This window comes from Nycticebus coucang, chromosome 11 (genome assembly GCF_027406575.1).
Source record: "Nycticebus coucang isolate mNycCou1 chromosome 11, mNycCou1.pri, whole genome shotgun sequence".
NCBI classification, from domain to species: domain Eukaryota; kingdom Metazoa; phylum Chordata; class Mammalia; order Primates; family Lorisidae; genus Nycticebus; species Nycticebus coucang.
Genome location: NC_069790.1, coordinates 40,704,913 through 40,725,957, shown reverse-complemented (window position 1 = coordinate 40,725,957; position 21,045 = coordinate 40,704,913). Strand labels below are relative to the sequence as shown.

General features: G+C 35.7%; 1 protein-coding gene across 7 annotated transcripts in view; it reads left to right on the top strand.

The window, feature by feature from the left end:
- HDAC9 (histone deacetylase 9) overlaps positions 1–21,045 on the top strand; it is a 1,013,994-nt gene that overhangs the window by 721,280 nt on the left and 271,669 nt on the right. For all 7 annotated transcript variants that reach the window (XM_053609475.1, XM_053609477.1, XM_053609481.1 and 4 more), the window contains one exon: positions 13,478–13,658. In XM_053609475.1, coding sequence (XP_053465450.1) covers positions 13,478–13,658 — 181 coding nt within the window. The remainder of the gene's footprint in view (positions 1–13,477; positions 13,659–21,045) is intronic.

The following is a 21,045-nucleotide window of genomic DNA, read 5'->3' as shown; positions in this document are numbered from 1 at the left end:
CTTCCTCATTTATCTATTTTAAGAGGAAAGTATTTTTTTTTTAAAGGATACTTGTAACTAAATGCCAAAATAAATGCAGGCTAAACAGTATTCCTTCTTTTTCTTTTTTTGTGAGTCTAACATGAGCTATCAGTAATTGCCTTTTAGTTCAGTGACAAGAGCAAATTTGCTATATCTTACCCTTGACCCATGCATGATTTGTGAGAAAGGCTAAAATAAGTCCAGCATTTTCTCAAGTTTAGCATGTTTGAAAATTTTCACAAAAGCAGTTGGCTCTAGATAGCAATGGTGAAATTTAAGTGATTATTTTAATGTCAAGTTTAGTAAGAGGCTTCTTCAGGCCAAGAGGGTGTAAAGATTAATGTCTGATTCTGCAAGAGTTCTGATCCTATTTACTTTTCCCAACTTGTGGGTGGGATCCTATATCTGAATCCATGAGTTTTAAAAAATCCATTCATGACATACTATCAGTGTTAAGGCTTCTATATTAACAGCAAAACCTAAAAGTTGTAACTAGTGGGATTTTACTATGGCCTCTTACTCTGATTTTCCTTGGAACTGTGTTTTATAATATTACTACTTTTAAGTTAGTGAGCCTTTTGATGAAATCTATGGACTATGTCTTTAGAAATATTCACAGGTGCAATTGTATTGCATTGATTCTCATACCATTTTGTGCACAATTTCAGGAGTTTTATGTATCTCCTAGAATTCCTCCACAGACCCTGAACTGAAAACATCTATTCAAGATAAATCCCTCCAATTCCTGTGTCTTAAACAGCAATGATTTATATTACTTGTCATCTCTCTTACTGTGATTTATTTTATATCCAGACTCTAATTATCAAAGGGGAGGAATAAAAGAAATCCTCGAGAGATTTCATCATATTCAAATGAAACCTCTGCTCCCCCACTTTATCTCTAGGCTATTATTCCTAGACCAGAGCCCCATTGTTCATCCTGTGCTGTCCACTGGCTACGAACCAGACCGAGGATGCTAATCTAGGCCATTGTGCCATTTCATCTTCCTCTGAGCTGTTATGTGATCAAAATAATTTCAGTCTGCTCTCTTCAACGTTTTTTTTCCTACAGGCAATTGTGAAAATATAGACGTTGAAAGGAAATTAAGGAACAAAAATATAACTTGTTTTCTTTACTTTTCATTTTGAATGAAGTTACTCATTGTGGACTAGTTATTTAATTTCAAAAATTGAATGCGGGTTCTTTTTGTATTCTGCACTGCAGAAAAATTCACATTGGTCTAATGTGTTCATTTTCCAAAAGTGCTCCAAAGTGGCTGAAACCTAAATATTTCTAAATTAATCAGCCTGTCACAGATAAAATTTATTTTCTCTCTGAACCCCTTATATCTGAGGATATCTCCAAGTGTACTGGGAGATATTTAAATACTCTGTGTATAAGTAGTAACTTTACCAATATTCTATGTAATTGAGAAACCATGTTGTTAAATAGTTGCAGTGTTGCATAGGTCAATGGCAGTGTTAGAATAACCCCTTAACCCTCAATCTGGAATCGTGGGTTAACTAAACACCATATACACTCCTCCACTGTGCAAGTATATGAACACTGTTTTTTTTTTTGTTTGTTTGTTTGTTTGTTTGCTTTAAAACACAGGGTCTCTCTTGCCCAGAAAGATCACAGCTCACGGCAATCTCAAACTTTTGAGCTCAAGGGATGAACCTCCTGTCTCAGCCTCCAGAAGAGCTAACACTACAGCCACACACCACTACTTCTAGATAATTTTTTGTAGAGACAGGGTCTTGCTATGTTGCTGAGGTTGGTATAAGTTGCCAAGGCTGGTCTCGAGCTCCTGGTCTTATGCGATCCTCCTGCCTTGACCTCTCCAAGTGCTGGGATAAGAGCCATGAGCCAGTGCATGCAGCCGCTGGTTACTCTGGTTTCTAATTCTCTCTAATTCTGCTGGTGAGACTTTAGCCAAAATCTATGAATACATGGAGCTACCCATCAACATGCCCCCTGACACATATTGTTGTTCATGGATTCATCATGATTTGAAAATGATGATATTTGATATGCAAAATTTTATGTCTCCTCGGTGCTTTTTTAAAAAAATGTTTTGGTATTTTGTTTAACTGGCTATAAAACTATGCTAAACAAAGACTCATGTTTGGAATGAGAAGAACCTGAGAAGGGAGGGACCTGCCCTCACTAGAAATGACCAGTGAGTCATGGGGCAGTACTTCATCTGCTTTGAGCTTGATCTCTGCTACAAGGGGCAATCATTGGATTCTGGAAGGAAGGTTGGTGGAAAAATAGTGGGCACATTCTGTTGCTGGTGCCAGAAACCTGTTATTCCACTTCCCCGTACTATGCACTACACTTCCATGCTACAAGGCGGAAATTCAGCCCATTGCTCTGGCGGAAGGTGAGAATTACAAACATCTTTACCTATTTGTTAAAGGCATCTTCCATCTCATTACATTTTTACTTAACATAAAAGGAAGACTTCATCTTTCAACTCTTACACAACAGTTTGCATTTTTTTAAAAAAAATTATAAGCAATGGAAATATTTTAGCATGTGCATACCTATAATTATATGGATATACAAATATATATTTACAAGTTAAATAAATGTACCATTATATCAATGTATTATATATGTTACAAAACATGCACAAAAATAGAAATTAAGAAAGATGAAATAAAAATGAAAATGAATTTAAGATAAATTTTATTGTCAATTAGTGGAATGGAAAGTTTTTGTAGTATGATGAAAAAAATGTTATTTTTACCAACTTTATTTAGATGTAATTCACGAACACTATACAGTTCATTCATTTCAGTGTTCAATTCACTGGTTTTTAGGACAGTCGCAGAGTTGTGCAATCATCACCACAGTCAATTTTAGAATGTTTTCATTACTCCCAAAAGAGTCTCTGTACTCACAACAGTAATTTGACCCTCCCACGACCCTAGGCAACCACTTATTCACTTACTGTTTCCATAAATTGGCGTAGTCTGCACATTTTATGTAAATGGAATTGTATGATATGTAATATTTTATGACTGTTCCTTCATTTAGCATATTGTCAAGGTTCATCCATGTTGTAGCAGGTTATCAGTTCTTTTTATGGCTAGATGATATTTCCTTATATGAATATATCACATTGTATTTGTCAGTGAGAGAAGTTGGGTTCTTTGGACTAGTGCTATTATGCACACTCATGTACAAGTTCTTGTGCAGAAGTATACTTTCATTTTTCTTGCTGATTACTGGCTCATATGGTAATTTATGTTTAACTTTTTTTTTTTTTTGGCCGGGGCTGGGTTTGAACCCACCACCTCCGGCATATGGGACCGGCGCCCTACTCCTTTAGCCACAGGCGCCGCCCAATTTATGTTTAACTTTTTCAGAAACCTTAAACTGTCTTTGATAGTGGCGACACAATTTTGCATTTTCACTAGCTGCACAGGAAAGTTCCAATTTCTCAGCATCTTCCTCTGCACTTGCTATTATGTCTTTTTGAAGATAAACCTTTCTAGCTGCTGTGAAGTACTTCATGTGGTTTTGATTTACAAATCCCTGATAGCCAATGATGTTGAATATCTTTTCATCTGCTCATCTTTTTTCCAGAAATGTCAGTCAGAGACTTTACCTATTTTTAAATTATGTTGCCTTTTCATTACCGATTATTGAGTTGTAATAATATTTTATTTGTTCCATCTACAAGTCTCTTATCAGGTATATGATTTGGAAATATTTTCCCGACTTGTGGGGCATCTTTTCACTAACATGATATTGCCCCTTGAAACACAAAGGTGTTTAGTCTTGATGAAGTCAAATTTGTTCATTTTCTGTTACTTTTGCTTTTGGTTTTGTATGCATGAAGACTTACTCCTCTATTTCCTCTGAGAGTTTTATGCTTTGGGGTCTTATATTTAGTTTGTGATCCATTATGAGTTCATTTTTATGTACAGCGTGAGAAAAGGGTTTAATTTTATTCCTTTGCAGAAATGTAGTGATGGTTCTTCTGTTGTTGCGGTTCCATTTGTTACAGAATACTTTTAAGAATTTAAAAATTTTTTTGCCCCATTGAATTGTCTTGGCACCTTTGTTGAAAATAAACTGATCATAGATGTAAGGGTTTATTTCTGGAATCTGAATTCAATTCTATTGATCTAAACGTCTATCCTTAGGTAAGGACCATGCTGATTCATTACCGTGTGTATAGTAAGTTTTGAAATTAGCCTCCCCTTCCTATTTTAGAATGTCTCCATAGAGTCTATGCATGTCACTCTTGATGAGGAACTGAGTATAAATGCTAGTGTCTCTCCAGATTTCAAATATTAGTATAGTTTATTTGCTTTCTTGCATTCTTATTTTAAAATTTAAAATGAGTAGAAGCTCTACTATTTCCTTCTGTAGTCCAGCATACTGGCCTGTACCTACTGGCTTGAACTATTTTCTTGAAGTTTGCACATTTTAATTTGTCTTATTCTTTTTGTCCAGAACCCTCATTTTAAGTTCCCAATTTGTAAACTTCTGCACTAATTTCTCAGCCTCTTAGTATCATTAATAGTTATCTCCCTGGGATGAATTTAAGGATAATACGCTGAAATTATAAAGATAAAATATACTTAATTATACCTGTGACTGTGTGTTCATTTATCTATCAGTGAAACTATTGGTACAAAGTACTGGATGTCTTATGAATATATGTTCTAAAGGTAAATTAGTATACTTAAATTTAGTAAAAGGAAGTATTTCCGTGATTATTTTTCTTTTCTCATTTGCTTTGACTTTTTCTTCTTTTATCTCTTTTTCTCTCTCATTCATTATTTTTGTATTTTCCAAAATACAAAACATGTTTCCTTCTATAAAAAAGATAGTTTTTTTCAATAAAACTATTTGTACATGAAATATTAATTATTATAATCATACTGGTGATAAGCATTAATTTTATTTTCAAAAATTTATTGCACATTTAACCTCTATTCATATACAGTGAAAATAATAAGACTATAACAATGAGCACTCAGCTGAAGAAATAAAACATTACAAACACAACCGAAGTTGCCTGTACATCTTTCTTCTACCGTGTGCCCTTCCCACTCCTTTTCCTCCCAATGTGCTGTTTATTTTTTCCACGTATTTCTTCCTATTTTATTACATTCATTTATACACTTAATATGTGATATTGATTTGCAAAATTTTAAGACAAATAATCATTTCATTGTATTCTTTTGCTTGCTTTTTTTTAGTGTCCATCTTCATTTTTACTAAATTTTAGTGACTTGTTCTTTAAAATGTTTAAAACAATTTACTCTCCTACAAGTACCGTAGTACATAGGTCTCTCCTGTTCTATATTTTCTATATCTCAGTAATTACTGGTATTATCAGATTTTTTAAATTTCTGATCAATGTCAATATAAAATGGTATCTCATGATAGTTTAAAAGGGCATTTTCTTAATTACCATTGAGGTTGCGTCTATGTTTGTATTTCTTGGCTTACTGGAAATAGTTCATTATATGAAAATTTCTTTTTTATAATATTTACCCACTTTTCTGTTTCTATTTATTTTTAGGATATATCTAACACACACATATTTGATATTAAACATCGCCTTGTGTTATGCTTTGCAGGTATTTATTCCCAGTCTCTGACTTAATGTCTTTCTGGCTTGTGATAAATAAAAGTATTTGAATTCCTTTGCTTTCCCACTTCAAAATTACATTCTCCATATTTTTTTACTTAAAATTGTGCATTTTACATTTGGTGACTATCAATTGTTTTTTTCATTAATATTAGGTGGGCTTCCAGATTCCTTTTTGTCCCTGTGCGTGAGCATTTGTACCTATCATTTATCGGCGTCGTCTGTTTACCTGCTAATCTGTAGGGCCTTTATGTTACACATCCAGTGTCCCTGGATTCTGGTTGACTTTAGGGTTCTCTGTTCTATTCCATTAATTTACTTTTGTACTAATACTATATCATCTAAATAATTTAATTTTCAGTAAGTACAGATGTCTAATTATTCTTCTGCCCCCTTCTTCTTTATTTTAAAATTGTCTCGGTCATTGCTCTTCTATACAATATTTAAAATAAGCTGAAAAGTTCCAGAAATTAGAGATTAACTTCAGGATAGCTGGTGTCTTTATGGCAATGAGTTTTTCAGAATATATTGTGCCTTCTCATCTACTTAGCTCTATTTAGATATAATAAAGTTTTAAAATTTTATCCATAAAAATTTTTGAAATTTTTGTTTACTCATACAATTTTGAATATTTCTATAAAGATATATTTAAAATTATATTTCATAACTTTATGCTTAGTTTGTTAATATTTGGCTTTTCTCCTTTGAAGTCATGTATCTAAGACTACATACATATCCTATAATTATAGTTGCATCTCTTGAGTTTTAACATTATTTCTTTTATTATTGTTTGATTTGAATCATTATTATTATCATTTCTTATTTGGTATGTAGTTATTTAGGTGTTTGTTTTTAAGTTTTGTAACATGTGGCTTTTTTTTAAAATAATGGATTTCTCTGACTATAATGTGCTCATTGTATAGGGTCTGGATGATATTAATTCTTTGTTTTTTTATAAAATATATATAATAGAAATTTTATTCTTTTAAACACTTTTCAGCACATGTTCTGTGACATTAACTATATTTGCATTGTTTTGCAACCATCACCACCATCCCTCTCCGGAACGTTTTTAATCTTCCCAAAGTGAAACTCTTAACCCAGTGAGTGCTCTCTTCCAACCCATCTTCCTCCTCCAGCTCCCAGACCATCACTGTCTGTTTCTGTTAATGTGACTGACTATTCTAGGTATTTCATATAAGTGAAATTAGGTAATGTTAGAGATTTTGTTACTCGCTTATTTAACTTACCATGATGTCCTCGAGGTTCATCCAGGTTGTAGCGTGTATTAGAATTCCCTTCCTTTTTAAGGCTGAATAAAAATCCGTGGTAGTTATTAATTCTTCAGTGTTGCTGACATTTTCTTTATTGCAGTGGTCAGTTTTGTATTACGCACATGTCCTTGAGGATGTTTACTGGCTGCAAAATTCGATACATCTTCAAACTATTCAACTGTGGTATTCAAATCTCTTATAATCTCAATCATTTTTGTTATAAACCCTTTCTATAATATAGCTTTTTTCAGTTTTTCCTGGTAGGGCATTTTTTTATATTATGAGTCTATAATTACACACCTACAAGTTTAGAATTTTTTGTGTTGATTGCACATTATTATTTCCTAGGTACGTTTCCATGTTATTTAGTTCCATGGTATTTTTTCTCTATATCATGTCTGTTTTTTATATGACTGACAAGGATTTAACTTTTTTTACTGTATTTGATTTATATTTCTTCATAGAACTTTTAAATTTAATTTTTCTCTGCCAAATAATATAGCCTTTAAATTTTTAATTCGGTTTGACTACCTCCAGCTTTGAACTGGTAAATGCAGTGCATTCATGTTAACATATGGGGATTTGTTTCTATTATCTTATTTTGTGATTTGTATTTATTCAGTTTTTCCAGTGATTCATTTTTATTCCACTTATTTTGAGATTGTTGGTCTTGCCTTTTAAACATGTTTTCTGCCTGCTTTAGAGTTATGCATATTATTTCTATTTATTTAATAGCTACTTTTAAATTATTAACATACATGTATAGCTTCACAAAGTCTAAAATTAACCAATATTTCTACACCCATCCTAAATAATACAAAGACATTAAATATGTAAATTCCCACTAGACCCTGGCATCTTACAAAATAACCTCTAGGAATATTTACAATTCTAATTTTTCAGAAGGCCAAGACTTCTGAAATTCACTACACTGTGAGCCAAAATTAAATTTAATTTACTCATGGCACCAAATAAGGAAGGCTATGTTCTTTTAAACAATGGCTTTAGAAATAAGACTTTAAGTGGAAACCTAGTGGGTTTTTTTCCTATTTATTTTTTCCATGATTATCTTCTTTTACTTGTAGACTTTATCTTTTATTTACACTAGTTCAAATGATCCTGAATACTTCAAGGATTATACATTTTGATTTATGATTTCTGTTATTTGCACTTGCTGGGGTTGCATGATGCTATTGATTATAGACCATGAGTAACCACTCACGTGTCTAGAAGCAAGGGGAAAACCATCCAGAACAAAGCAAAAACCCAGAAGCCATAAATTAAATCCCTGAGCAATAGCAACAAGAAAGCAAAGCAAAACAAAATAGAAACAAAAACAAAAATTGTTGTTATTATAAAACAAAGAACCACAAAATCTCCTTAACCCATGGGTTTTACCACTTCGTAATCTGCATTAGCATTCCACCCTTAAATAAATATTTCATTCTAAGCAAAAGCATTATGCTTGCTATTCAAAGAGCTCCTATGATGATCCCTGTCCACCTTTCAAATATATGGCAATGCCTATGCCCCACAAGTAAGAAAGGCAATATTGAGGAATTTACAAAATAGGTGCATAATAACCCTTCTGTGAAAAGAATTTGACAGTTTTTATCAGTGGGAGGGAACAAAAGATGTTTAAGAACAGTGGCCTTAAGAAAGGCCATCTAAGAAAAAGTTGTCTTACCCATCTCAGTAAGCTAGAAATATTTCCCTGACAGTCTAAGTAACAAATCAAAACTGAGTCCCCAGTGAAATTACCTGAAAAAAGAAAGACTACTGTATGTACTGCATACGAAATACTCAACATAATATATTAAAAGATATTTTACTAAGGGCGGCGCCTGTGGCTCAACGGGTAGGGTGCCGGTCCCATATGCCGGAGGTGGCAGGTTCAAGCCCAGCCCCGGCCAAAAAAAAAAAAAAAAAGATATTTTACTAAATATGGGGGAGAGTGATTATTATTCATTTCAGGGGACACGGCACATTTTCCAATAGTGCTTAAAAAACAAAATATTAATTTGGATATCCGTCCTATATGTAGTAACGAAAGGTTCTGAACTGTTTGAAATTTTAATTTTCTGACAATGCCAGAAAGAAACATGCACTTTTGTATGTATTTAGAAGTACAAAAAATAACCGCAGATAAAAGTATCTCCTATTAAAATTGCTAACAGAGAAAAATTGCTTTAGGAAATACTTCAGCCAATTTCAGCTACCATAGAAGAATATAATCTAGTTTCAACCTCAGGGATATTTCTTAATGATGAGGAGGGAAGCTCATCTGAAATAGAAGTGGCCTGCCATTTTATGATAACTTGGTAACTAATAGGCACCATGGTAAGGTATGGCTTACTGGATTGTCACAATTCTCCCTGCCAGACTTTATCTGTAAAAGCACATAATTGCAGTCAAGTCTTCTTGAGAATGAATGAACTTCTTCTCTGCTATTGTCCTATTGGACCCGTGTCTGCTCCTAGATCCAACAATTATGAATCTGTCCGAAGGAAGTGCTTGAAAGATTTGACTGTTTAGTTTAAATAAATAACGTTTACCATTTTTCTTAATTAAAGTTTTAACATAGGTGATATGCCAAAAACTTGGAAACCACATTAAAACACAAAGGAAAACTGACCCTCAAATCCCTGGGACTTTCCTGTCATTATCTCTTGGCTCCCATGCTAATTTCGGAGTATTGTCTTTTGGTGATTGCTTTGTCTGGACTCTAGTTCTCTCATTTTTTAAAGCTGTTTCTTGATTCTATTATGTTATATTTACTTTGAATAATGCTTCCATATTTTGTCCTTATAGTAAGAACTTAAGGATGATTATATATCTCCTTATTAATTTATTTTTAATTCAAAAACATGTTTATGGAAAATACACACATAGAAATATATAACTGACAAAGCTCACATCCTCATGGAACTTATTAACTAGGGATAAAGTGCTTAAACTTTGGATGTCAACCCACTTTAGAAGCCATTCTTAATTCACTTTGCTGTCCATACAACCCATTAGAGGGTCTGCTGCCTTTTGCTTATACAGTAGATATTTGATGAATAGGAACACTTACATATGATGGATAGAAAACAACTGTTTAACAAGTAGTTACTTGTCTCTTATATTTATTGTAATATTCTTTCTGGTAGACACTGGATAGGTAGGATGTTTTTGCTGGATTGGGAAGTTTTATAATATGATTAATATTTATACTTTGCTTATCAATCAGCAAACTATTACTCTGTTATCTTATAAGGTTTCTGTGAAGCTCAAGTAAAGCATTAAATATGACTTTTTTTTAAGGAAAGGAAAGTAGTAGGTAGTGTGATTTACATGGGGTCCTCACAGTACTGAGCTATTCATCAGGACATAAAACATTCGGTCGCCCCAGTTATCTAAAACATGATAATGTAACTGAAAACAAAAAACATGACTCTTCATTTCCAAAAATCTATTACATAATCCTAATACATAAAGAATTATTTAGCTTCGATAAATCATAAGAAAAGATATCAAATGCAGCAGAAAATAAGTTAACAGATGAGATGTATCTAGTTCCTGGTTCAAAATCTTTTAATATCCTACAGGGAATGATTATTTCACATACACGTACACGTATGCACACACATTCACACACACAAAATGTATCTTGCCCCCATTCTTCATCTGGTCAATTGCAATTTATCCTTCACATTTCAAATATTTAATTTATATGAAGATCCCTAGAACCTCTTCATTAAGTTCTTCCTTACAAGTTTTCGGAACACCCTGCATTTTTCTTATATAGCACTTATATTTATACTTAAATAGTCCAAACATAGTGTGTGATGCATAGTATGAGCTCAATGAATAGTTTTGCATGTAAAAACTCTAATATATAGCCGGGGGTTGTGGCGGGCACCTGTAGTCCCAGCTACTCAGGAGGCTGAGGCAAGAGAATCGCTTAAGCCCAGGAAATGGAGGTTGCTGTGAGCTGTGTGAGGCCACGGCACTCTACCGAGGGCCATAAAGTGAGACTCTGTCTCTACAAAAAAAAAAAAAAAAACTCTAATATACACAAGACTATGGAAGGGAAAAAGAGCACAACAAAGTGCGATGGGAATGGGATGGAGGGGGAAAGGACACTTAACCTGGACACTCAGAGAAGACTCCATATAAAACCTGAAGTGGACATCAGAAGATGTGTGTGAACGCTGGATGTAGACGGGGATATGGAAAGAAGGACTGGCGGAAGCAAAGATGAGCAGGGTCAGCATAGCCATTAGAGACAGCAGACATGATGCTCAGAGTGCGTGATACTGTTAGGAGCCTGCCAAATGTTTCCATTTTTAATTTCTTAATCAGATGAAAAATTAATATAATAATATGAATATGCAATAATAAACCAATGTACCCCAACATAGGCCTAAAATGTAATTTTTAATGTTTGTTGAAGGAAGGGGCCCACAAAGGTAAAAGTTCTCACAGCTTATAAAAGTCTTAGCACAGCCCTGGGGATGATCTTTGTTGTACAGTAGATAGTATTTTGGCTAGACCTGGAACAAAATAGATGACCTGAGGCTGAAAATGTAGAAATGTAGGCCAGACTCTCAATGAGGGCCAAATGACAGGCCGAGGCAATTCTTCAAATTTGAGTTCACCTTTGGAGCCCTTTTGCATTAACTTCTTGCTTACGGAGGGCTTTAGAAGAACATTCTTGCTGGAAGGAACAGGACTGGTTAGTGATCAGTTAGGAGCCTTTGCAGTGGATTACACATGAAAGAAAAAGAAATTATAATAGAAGAGAAAGAGGAGAGATAGATATTACAAATATTCAGCAAAATATGTACTTATGTGTTATAGATCCCATACAGAAAAGCTCCCTTTCCTCTGCTGAAAATTCTTGAAGTCATAATTATGTGTATTTGTTTCCTAAGATTATAAATTCCATGAGAGAAGAGATTATATCAATCTTACTTCTATGACCTCAGGGCCTTGAACATGAGGCACTCAAGAAAAGTAGAGAGTTAGACCCTTGTAAAAGTGTCAAAATTATCAAAACTAGAACTAGATACTTGATCAAGCCATCCCAATCATCAAAGCAAATGCCCCAAATTGAGCATGTGACAAACACCTTCTCACTGGTTGATGGCTTGATTATTCTGCAGAGCTAATGTAGGTAATAACATAGGCATTAATTATAATCTATTTTAAAGTTAATTTTATGTGATTCATGATTTTTACTAAATTGGGAAGTTTCTGCCTATGGTCTATGACTAAATATGTATTTATCATCATGACATGTAGCACTAACTAATATGCACGATTACATAAAACCTCATAGTATGTGCACGTTGAGTACAGTTGTATGGTACGTAGATCTAGTAGCCGTCTCACTGAGTAACTTGTACACTTAGGATGTACCTGTACTAAGCTGTGTGCTAGGAATACAAGCTGAGGAGGACATGTGACAGCATGTGACGGATGCCAGAGGCACGCCTAACCCAGCAAGAAGGCTAAGGCAAGGCCTCACCAAGGAGGGGGATGTTGGCATCAAGTCTTAAAAGACTAAATGCTAGTCAGGTGGATCAACACATAAGAGCGTGCACATAAAAAATTATAGGAATTCGACTTGTATTATAATGACTTTGTTAACCTTCTGGAGCATCAGTTTCCATAGGCATGAGATTATCATGTTTTGTACCACTGCTTGGCTATTTTCCATATTTGTTAGGAAAGACTCATAAAAACAGCATAAAGGTTACAAATTCCCTCATGTTGAAAAGAGAGAAAATATTCACTGTGTAGCAATTTTTTTAAATTTTTCTTTTTGGGACAAAGCTTTCTGTGCAGTACTGATGCTTAAATAAGCTGCCTATCTGTATTTTAGATTGTTTTTCTTGGAGACAGAAAAATAGACTAAATGAATCTTTCAGAAGCTCCCAAATTCTGATTCTTTGATTGGGTAACTCGAGAAGCATGAAGAATAATAATGTCGCTAAATCACTGAGAATATATTTAATACTCTATAAATGAAATGAGTATTTTATAGTATTGGGATTACACCACAAAAACCATGAAGAAGTCATTGTTCTATACCATCGCTTGAAAAAGGAAAGGTGTGAAAATAGACCCATTTATTTGGTAATTTTTAGAGACACCCATACATTTTATTAACAATCTTAGGGAATAATTTCAGAACAGAATTTTCAGAATTGGGACTGACCGTTAGTTAGTGTTTAAAAGCTGCTCTAGTGTCTCCCACTTTGCGAGGCGACAGTGCCGCGGCTGTGTTCAAAACGCTGGGCTGGAGGTGGGAAATGAGGCAGCTTCTTTCAGTCGGCTCAGACTGACAGGCCTCTGCCATCGCCTCCTGGGGGCAGACAGGTCCTGGCAGCCAGTGTGAAAACATCTGCTGAATGGATTTATTGATGGGTCTTGTTTTCTCTCTCCTTTCTCTGTTTATTTTTTTTCCTTCACACCGTTTATTATGTCTCTGACCTGATGAACTTACTTTGTTGACTTGTCGCTCTGCTGTCCGCGTCGTCTCACGTTCTTCCCATGTGCGCTTTCCCCGCAGCAGCCCTTCCCGGAGGCCCCGCGCACACGCGCGCTCGCGGCGCGCCCGGCCCAGCTGGCTGCGGTTGGCAGGGATGGGTCAGAGAAACACCGGCTGGTCTCCAGGACTCCTTCTTCCCCCGCGGCCTCGGTGTTACCTCACCCAGCAATGGACCGCCCGCTCCAGCCTGGCTCTGCAACTGGTAGGAATCCCTAAAGACGCTTTCTAACAGGCGGGCTAAATGCGCCGTTCTTGTAAGATTAACCGATTTAAATGCTCTAAATAACTCCAATTGCAGAACATTCCATTTTAACCCAGGGAAACCCAAATTTTATGAGGTTATATTGGCCATAACACAAACAGCACATCTGATAAATCTTGGGCTTAGTACTAATAGCCTCGTAAATTGCTATCATTCAAGGGCCTGCAAAATACATCAACAGGTGCCCGGGTCCCTCTTGGAAATGAAAATCCCCGCAACATTCTTTAGCTGTGTTCCTCCATCTCCTACAGCTACAAGCCGGACCACTAGGAAATTTATGGCGCTTGGCTCCCTCATTTGACTCTAAAGAGTGTCCTTTCTTCAGTTTGTTTGCTTGGCTTTTTATTTCATTGTTTTCTTCTGAGTTTCTATGCAAATGAACCAGGAGAGTCAATGGTACCAAGGCAAAACTTCCTTGATTCTATGTATGTTAGTTTCATTTCATTTATTATGGTACCTCTGGGTGATCTTTTTGACCAACATCTTCCTTTGCCTACAGCTGTGTTCGATATTTCAGAACCTGGCTACAGAGTAAAACAAGCCAGATAAATTCCAAGGCCAAAGGAAGGTTAAGTCTGGAACACATGCAAAAAAGAGGGTGCTATTCCCTGTGCAAAGGAGCTGTGCTGTAAATATATGCGTGGATAATGATTCCTTTTTGTCTGCTGCACCTCTTTCTAGTTCATGGTCTGACACTGAGGCTGATCAAGTGAAGCATATTACAGCCCTAAGGTACTCCTAATTTAGATGCAACTAGGGTAGAATTTGTACAGTATTTACCTTGCTTCCCCCAAAGGCTCTTCCACGTTATCTGATTTATTTTTGAAGCACGGTTCAAGATTCAGAGTGTGTTTATGTGGACTCTGTGACCTCATGCAAGCCTTTGTGCTTGGAAAAGTTAAAATACCTTTTATGAAATCATGTTCCCATGCCCTGATATTATCTTTTATTTAAAAATCAGTGAATGAATGGTCCAGTTATTGAACTTTAATAGGCATTTTTAATGAGTATGCATAAGAGCTACCTTTTACCATGTGTTATACCACAGGACAACGTTTCATACTAGGAGTAGAAGTTGGTTATATTTCTTTCTCTACATTAGCCACTGCCTCTGACCCCTCTACTTCCTGGAGTGTAACAAACATGCCTGGATATATTTGACACCCCAGGATGGTAACTAGGGTTAGTGGATATCTTTTGGATCAATCATGCTTGGCATTATCTCTGTGTGTTCAGAGAATTTTTGCTCAAAGCCAGAACCATGATATACAACAATAATTTTTGTATGTAGCAAGAGCAATAACCTTTAAGAATCTTATAGGTCCTTCTCCATTCATTGTCCTGAAAGACAAAGAATGTGTTTTATTCAACCTTAACATTTCAGCGAACACAGAATAACAACCATTCTATCATGATGTCACTTCCATTGACTAAAATCATTTCCTTAATTCAAAAGTGAGCTTAACTATGTTTCATGTTGCTATTTCCAGGTATACTTCTGTCTATTAATGTAACCCTACAGATAGAGTTTCTTTCCTCGGTGAAGACTGGTAGCCCTTTGCTGACATAATTTAGTTTACTCTGCTTTTCATATGTTCCTTTGACAGGAATGAAGCAAGATCTCTGACTATGAGGGAGATCCTACAAGTTTGAGAAAACAGTGTTGCCAAATGGATAGGGCTGTCGGCCTTAGAATCCAGGTGAAATGGTGCCCTGTAAACCTAATACCGTAAACATGATGTAATCACAACTTGATTATTCAAACTAAAGACTGGGTCATTTCAGGTGATTAGTTTTTTCTCATAAAGTCAGACCATATATTCCAAAAGCAAATACAGAAGGAAACTTAAGGTTCTTTCATATGTAGTGGATTTGATGAGGCAATTTCTTGCCCAAATGAGAGATTATATAAATTTTTATTTTTAAAAACACAGGGTTTTGAATTTAATAGGCATTTAATATATGTTAGCTGAACTGGCCAATATTAATTGCATAGTAAACTTACTAGTTTACTAGTTTAAATTTGAATGCAGTAAAAGGTAAAGTTAACTTTGTAATTACTTTTTCCCTAACGAATGACTAAGTTATTTACAAGTTACTTACACCTGAGTTGAGAAAAATCTGTTTATTGTCTTATATTGTCTTATTTGAACTTAAGTAGTCTCCTCACACTTAAATTTCTATAAGAAAAAGGCACAATAATTGTTTACAAAATATGTAAACCAGTTAATTTATTATTACAGCTATCCCAAAATTGGGATTAGAATATATATGTTGGTTGGTAATTGTCATTTAGTTCTATTCCAAATCCATAGAAAGTGAAAGCCACCATTTTCGGTCTGCCTCTCTGCATATGCACTGGCTTTAATCCACACTGGAATTTCCCCAGTAACCTGAATGCTACTCTAATCCACACGTCTCATGGTTCACCTTCGTGATTCTAATCATCTTAATTTCAGATGAGAACACTTTTCATTTCAAGTATATTAGAAAATCTATATTTTAAACCATTAAACTCCTCTTTTGACTTTTTAATATTTATTTATTGTAGATATATTACAAAAATCAAAAGTAGCATTGAAATATATTCTTTGGGAATCCAGTAGTCCTTTCTCATCTGCAGTGGATGTATCCTGAGACCCCAGGGAATGCCCAGAACTTTCAGCAGCGTCAAACCAACTGCTGTTGATTGGAATTTGTTTCGCTTCATGTCTCGCACACATAAATTTAATGCTACTTCCACCTCAACTCAGCATTCATCATCTACGTTGTGGCCATAACTTTTATATTGTGAGGTGAGGTGGCATAGTAAAACTAGCAAACATTTCTTTTTACTTTTTCACAATTTAAAGATAGAAGATTTTTTTGTTTATTTATTTTGTTTTTTAGAGAAGGATGTCACTCTGATGCCCAAGCTAGAGTACAGTGGTGTGATCATAGTTTGCTACAATCTCCAACTCCTGGGCTCAAGTGATGCAGAATTTTTGTTTCCTTTCCTTAAGTCAAGAACTTTCATCATTTCACTTAAAGGAAGCATTTATGGCTTCTCTTCAGCATGTCCAGATTGTCAGCATTACTACTCTTGCATATTGGGACTGTTATTTAGTAAAATAATTGATCACAAGTGCTGTTGTACCACAGCAGTCAATCTGATGACTGAGATGTGACTAAGTGACTACTGGTGGGCAGGTGGGTAGCACCAGACAAAAGAAGGATTCACTCACACCATGATGGAGCCGCAGGATGTGTGATTTCATCATGCTGTTCAGAAAGGTGTACAATTTAAAACTTACAAATTGTTTATTTCTGGAAATTTCCATTTAATGTTCTCAGACTGCAGTTGAAAGTGTGGAAAGCGAAATTATGGAAAGGGAGGACTACTATATTTGTGTGTGTGTTTCTTATCCAGAAGAAAGTCATGCAATCTCATACATTTAATAGTCCCCCCCCCAAAAAAAAAAAGCTAGGAAGAAGAAGCATACGAGGTCTGACAGGTCTGAAGTTACACTCGCAAACTCGTCTTAGAAAAAGGACTACACACCTCACTGCCGAATATCACTACGGTCACTAGGTGGACAAGGGGAGGACTTTGAATGTGACCATAGTGATATTCAATAATGATGTATTGTGGCACCTTTTCTCTGAGTTTTTGAACTTAATTGTCAGACTGAGTATCTTATGAAGGTAGGCAGTTTTCTTTAATCCATTCTGTTAAGAGCTATGCTTTCTGGTACAACTAAAGTTACTCAACACTAAACTCACATAATTTGGGGGGCACTCTATTAAACCTTCGCCATCCTATAGATCCTTAGTAGCTAATTGGATTCGCCACGCAACCCTCTTTTTGAAATTGCACAACAATATTCCAAGAGGGAAATATTGTCTGAGCTCAGTCAGTTGTTGAAAGATGAAGTCGCCAATCCGTTTCCGGCAAGGACCTGAATGAACCCCAAACATAACTAAGATGTAGCCAATTCCTGGTGGCTCCACAGAGAGCCTGGGTGAGGATATTCCTGGGATCAACAAGAGGAACGTGAGTTCCTTCAGCTGTTGTAGTGAGGATTAAGAATGTCTGCTGCAGAGCCAGGTCGTCACATATTCAAGTGGATTTTGTCTTATATCAGGTTATGGGTGATGATACTCAATTTAAGAAGTGCATTTTTCCTTCTATGTAGAGATAAAGCATGGTGTTTACCTGAGGTTCTGATAAGTAAGGAAAGTGTAATATGATTATTTTCTCTGCCAAAGTCATCTCTTCCACTCCACTAATCCTGACAAAGATAACATTTGATTATAGCTTGCAAGAGAACATTCAGTAGGTGATAAAACTGTGCTAGTTTATTGAAACAAAAATTTAATGACAATGTAGTTGGCCTTTGATTTTCCATCACCCAGTATAATTTAAGGTCTTCTTTCTCCCAACACTAATACTCCACATAATCTATGGAAATAATTTTTTTCACTGTTACGTTATCTTTTTAGTCAGAGTTTAATATGAAATACAATCATAGTGCTGAAACTAAACCAACATTTGTGAAAATCATTAAACGTAATTTAATTAAAAGAATTTTTAAATTAATGTTTAGTGAGTGGTACACCATGATGAAGAATGAAAACAACTTAAATTTTTCAGTGTGGGAACAGAAAAATTGGCTTTTTTAAAAAACTGAAAAACTGTTTTCCAAAGTTAGAGCTAACTCCAATTAATCCTTCAAGTTTTTAAAGTTTCAGTTTATATGCTGTTTCCTTCCAGAAGCCTTCCTTGGCCAGCTAAATCCAAATTAAATCTATTATGGTCCCTTATAACACATTGGATTTTTTTTTTTTGGTTTAAAATTGTATTCATTTATTGATGTTCCAGTGGAATGTCTATGAGGGAAGAGACTATCTTATTTTTGTCTCTAACTGACCCTAACGTTTAGGTACATGGTTAGCACATAAAGGTGCGCAGGGCATTCAGTTATTGTATAATAAGAAAATGGGGCTGGTCATAGTGGCACACATATGTCATTTGAGCACTTTGGGAGGCTGAGGCAGGAGGTATGCTTGAGCACAGGAGTTTGAAACCAGCCTGGACAACACAGACCCCCATCTCTACCGAAAAAAAAAAAAAAATTAACCTGGCATGGTGGTGAGCACCTATAGTCCCAGCTACTCCAGAGGTCAAGGTGGGAGGATCACTTTAACTCAGGAGTCTAAGGCTGCAGTGAGCTATGATTGTACCACTGCACTCCAGCGTGGGCAGTACAGCCAGACTCCCCCTCTAAAAATTAAAAAAAAAAAAAGATAAAGATGAAAAAGAATCAACAAATGAACAATGGAATGAAAATTAACTAAAAGATATGAATTACACAAAATTACACAAAAATGATCATTGATATAGAAAGAGAAATTTGAAGGTAACATTTATATATTTTTTATCTATAAAAATTGTTACATACTCATTGAAGGCAATTTGATGAATCTAGAAAACTGTAAAAAGGAGCCATTCATTATTCTATCACTCAGGGGTAACCACAATTAATATGCTGTTACCCTAACGTTCATTATAAGTGTACTTATTTTCCAGTATGTGTATTTGTAAACATACCTGTGTGCATCTGTAAATATTGTGTGTATGTCTAGTATGTGCATGTATACAGTGCGTGTGCACCTGTGTGTGTGCGTGTGTGTGTGTGTGTTTTCAGCCTTCCAAAGTAACTTCTGTTATTACTTATACTGGAATGGAGAGAATGATTTCCTTTTGGTAGGTAGTTTATTTTTTAAAATGCTGCCCTCACTGGGCTTACTCCTTCCTTTTATTTGAACATGTAGAGGCTCGTGTTTTCTTGCCCTTTCCTGTATCATGCCTCACAGATATCACTCTTTTCACAAAGAAGTTCTTTGGCAACCCCACGTGGAATAAATCTGTTGAAACAATTTTTCCACCAGCATGTGCTCGTTTCATGTCTCTGACACATTTTGGTAATTGTTGAAATATTTCAGATGTTTTCATAATTATTATATCTTTTATGGTGGTCTGTGATCAGTGATCTTTGATGTTACTACTGTAATTATTTTGGGGCCCCACAAACCATGCCTATGTAATACAGGGAACTTTATTGGTAAACGCTGTATGTTTTCTAACTGCTCCACCAAAGGACTGGACCCCCATCTATCTTTCTCTATTGTCTTTGGTCTTCCTCTTCCTGGAGACACAGTAATATTGAAATCAGTCCAACTAAGAACCCTATACTAGCCTGTAAATGTTCAAGTAAAAGGAAGGAGTAAGCCCAGTGAGGAAGGGATGTCAAAAGATGAAAGAGGCCCCAAGGTAGGCCGCTTGTGTCAGTTAGACAAGTTTTGAATGCAAAGGAAAAGTTCTTGAAGGAACTTGAAAGTGCTCCTTGACTGAACACATCGATGCTGAGAAAGCGAAATGGCCTTCTTGCTGATCAGGAGCAAGATTTCATGGTCTAGATAGAAGATTGAACCAGCCACAACATTCCCTTATACCGAAGCCTAATCCAGAGCGCCCTATTGCTCTTTGGTCTATGAAGGCTGAGTGGGTTAGGAAGCTGCTTAAAAAAAGTTTGAAGCTAGAAGGGGTTGGTTTCTGAGGCTTAAGGAAAGATGCTATCTCAGAATATAAAAGCCCATGGTGAAGCAGCAAATGTTAGCGTAGAAGCTGCAGCAAGTTAGCCAGCGGATCCAGCTGAGATCATCGATGAAAGGGCCACCCTAAACAGTAGATTTCAATGCAGATGAAATATCCTTCTATGGGAAGAAGATGCCATCTAGGACTTTCATAGCTAGAGAGGAGACATCAATGCCTGGCTTGCAATTTTCAAAGGACTGGCTGACTCTTGTTAGGGGCTAATGCAGCTGGTGGCTTGAAGCCAATGCTCATTTACCTTTCTGAAAATCCTCTTAAAAGTTATAATAAATTTACTCGGCCTATGCCCTAGAAGTGGAACATCAAAGCCCAGATGATTGCACATCTGTTTACAGCATGGTTTACTGAGTATTTTAAGTCCACTATATAGACCTAGTGTTCAGGAAAAAAAAAATCCTCTCAAAATATTACTTCCTGTTGACAATGCACCTGGTCACCCATGAGGCCTTATGGAGATGTGTATAAGGAGATGAATGTTGTTTTAATGCCTGCTAACACAACATCTCTTCTGCAGCTCATAGATCAAAGTATCATTTTGATTTTTAATTCTTATTTTTAGAGAAATGCATTTCTTGTAAGCCTAAAACTGCCACAGATGGAGCTGATGATCTGGGCAAAGTAAATTGAAAACCTTCTGAAAAGGATTCACCATTCTAGTTGTCATTAAGAATG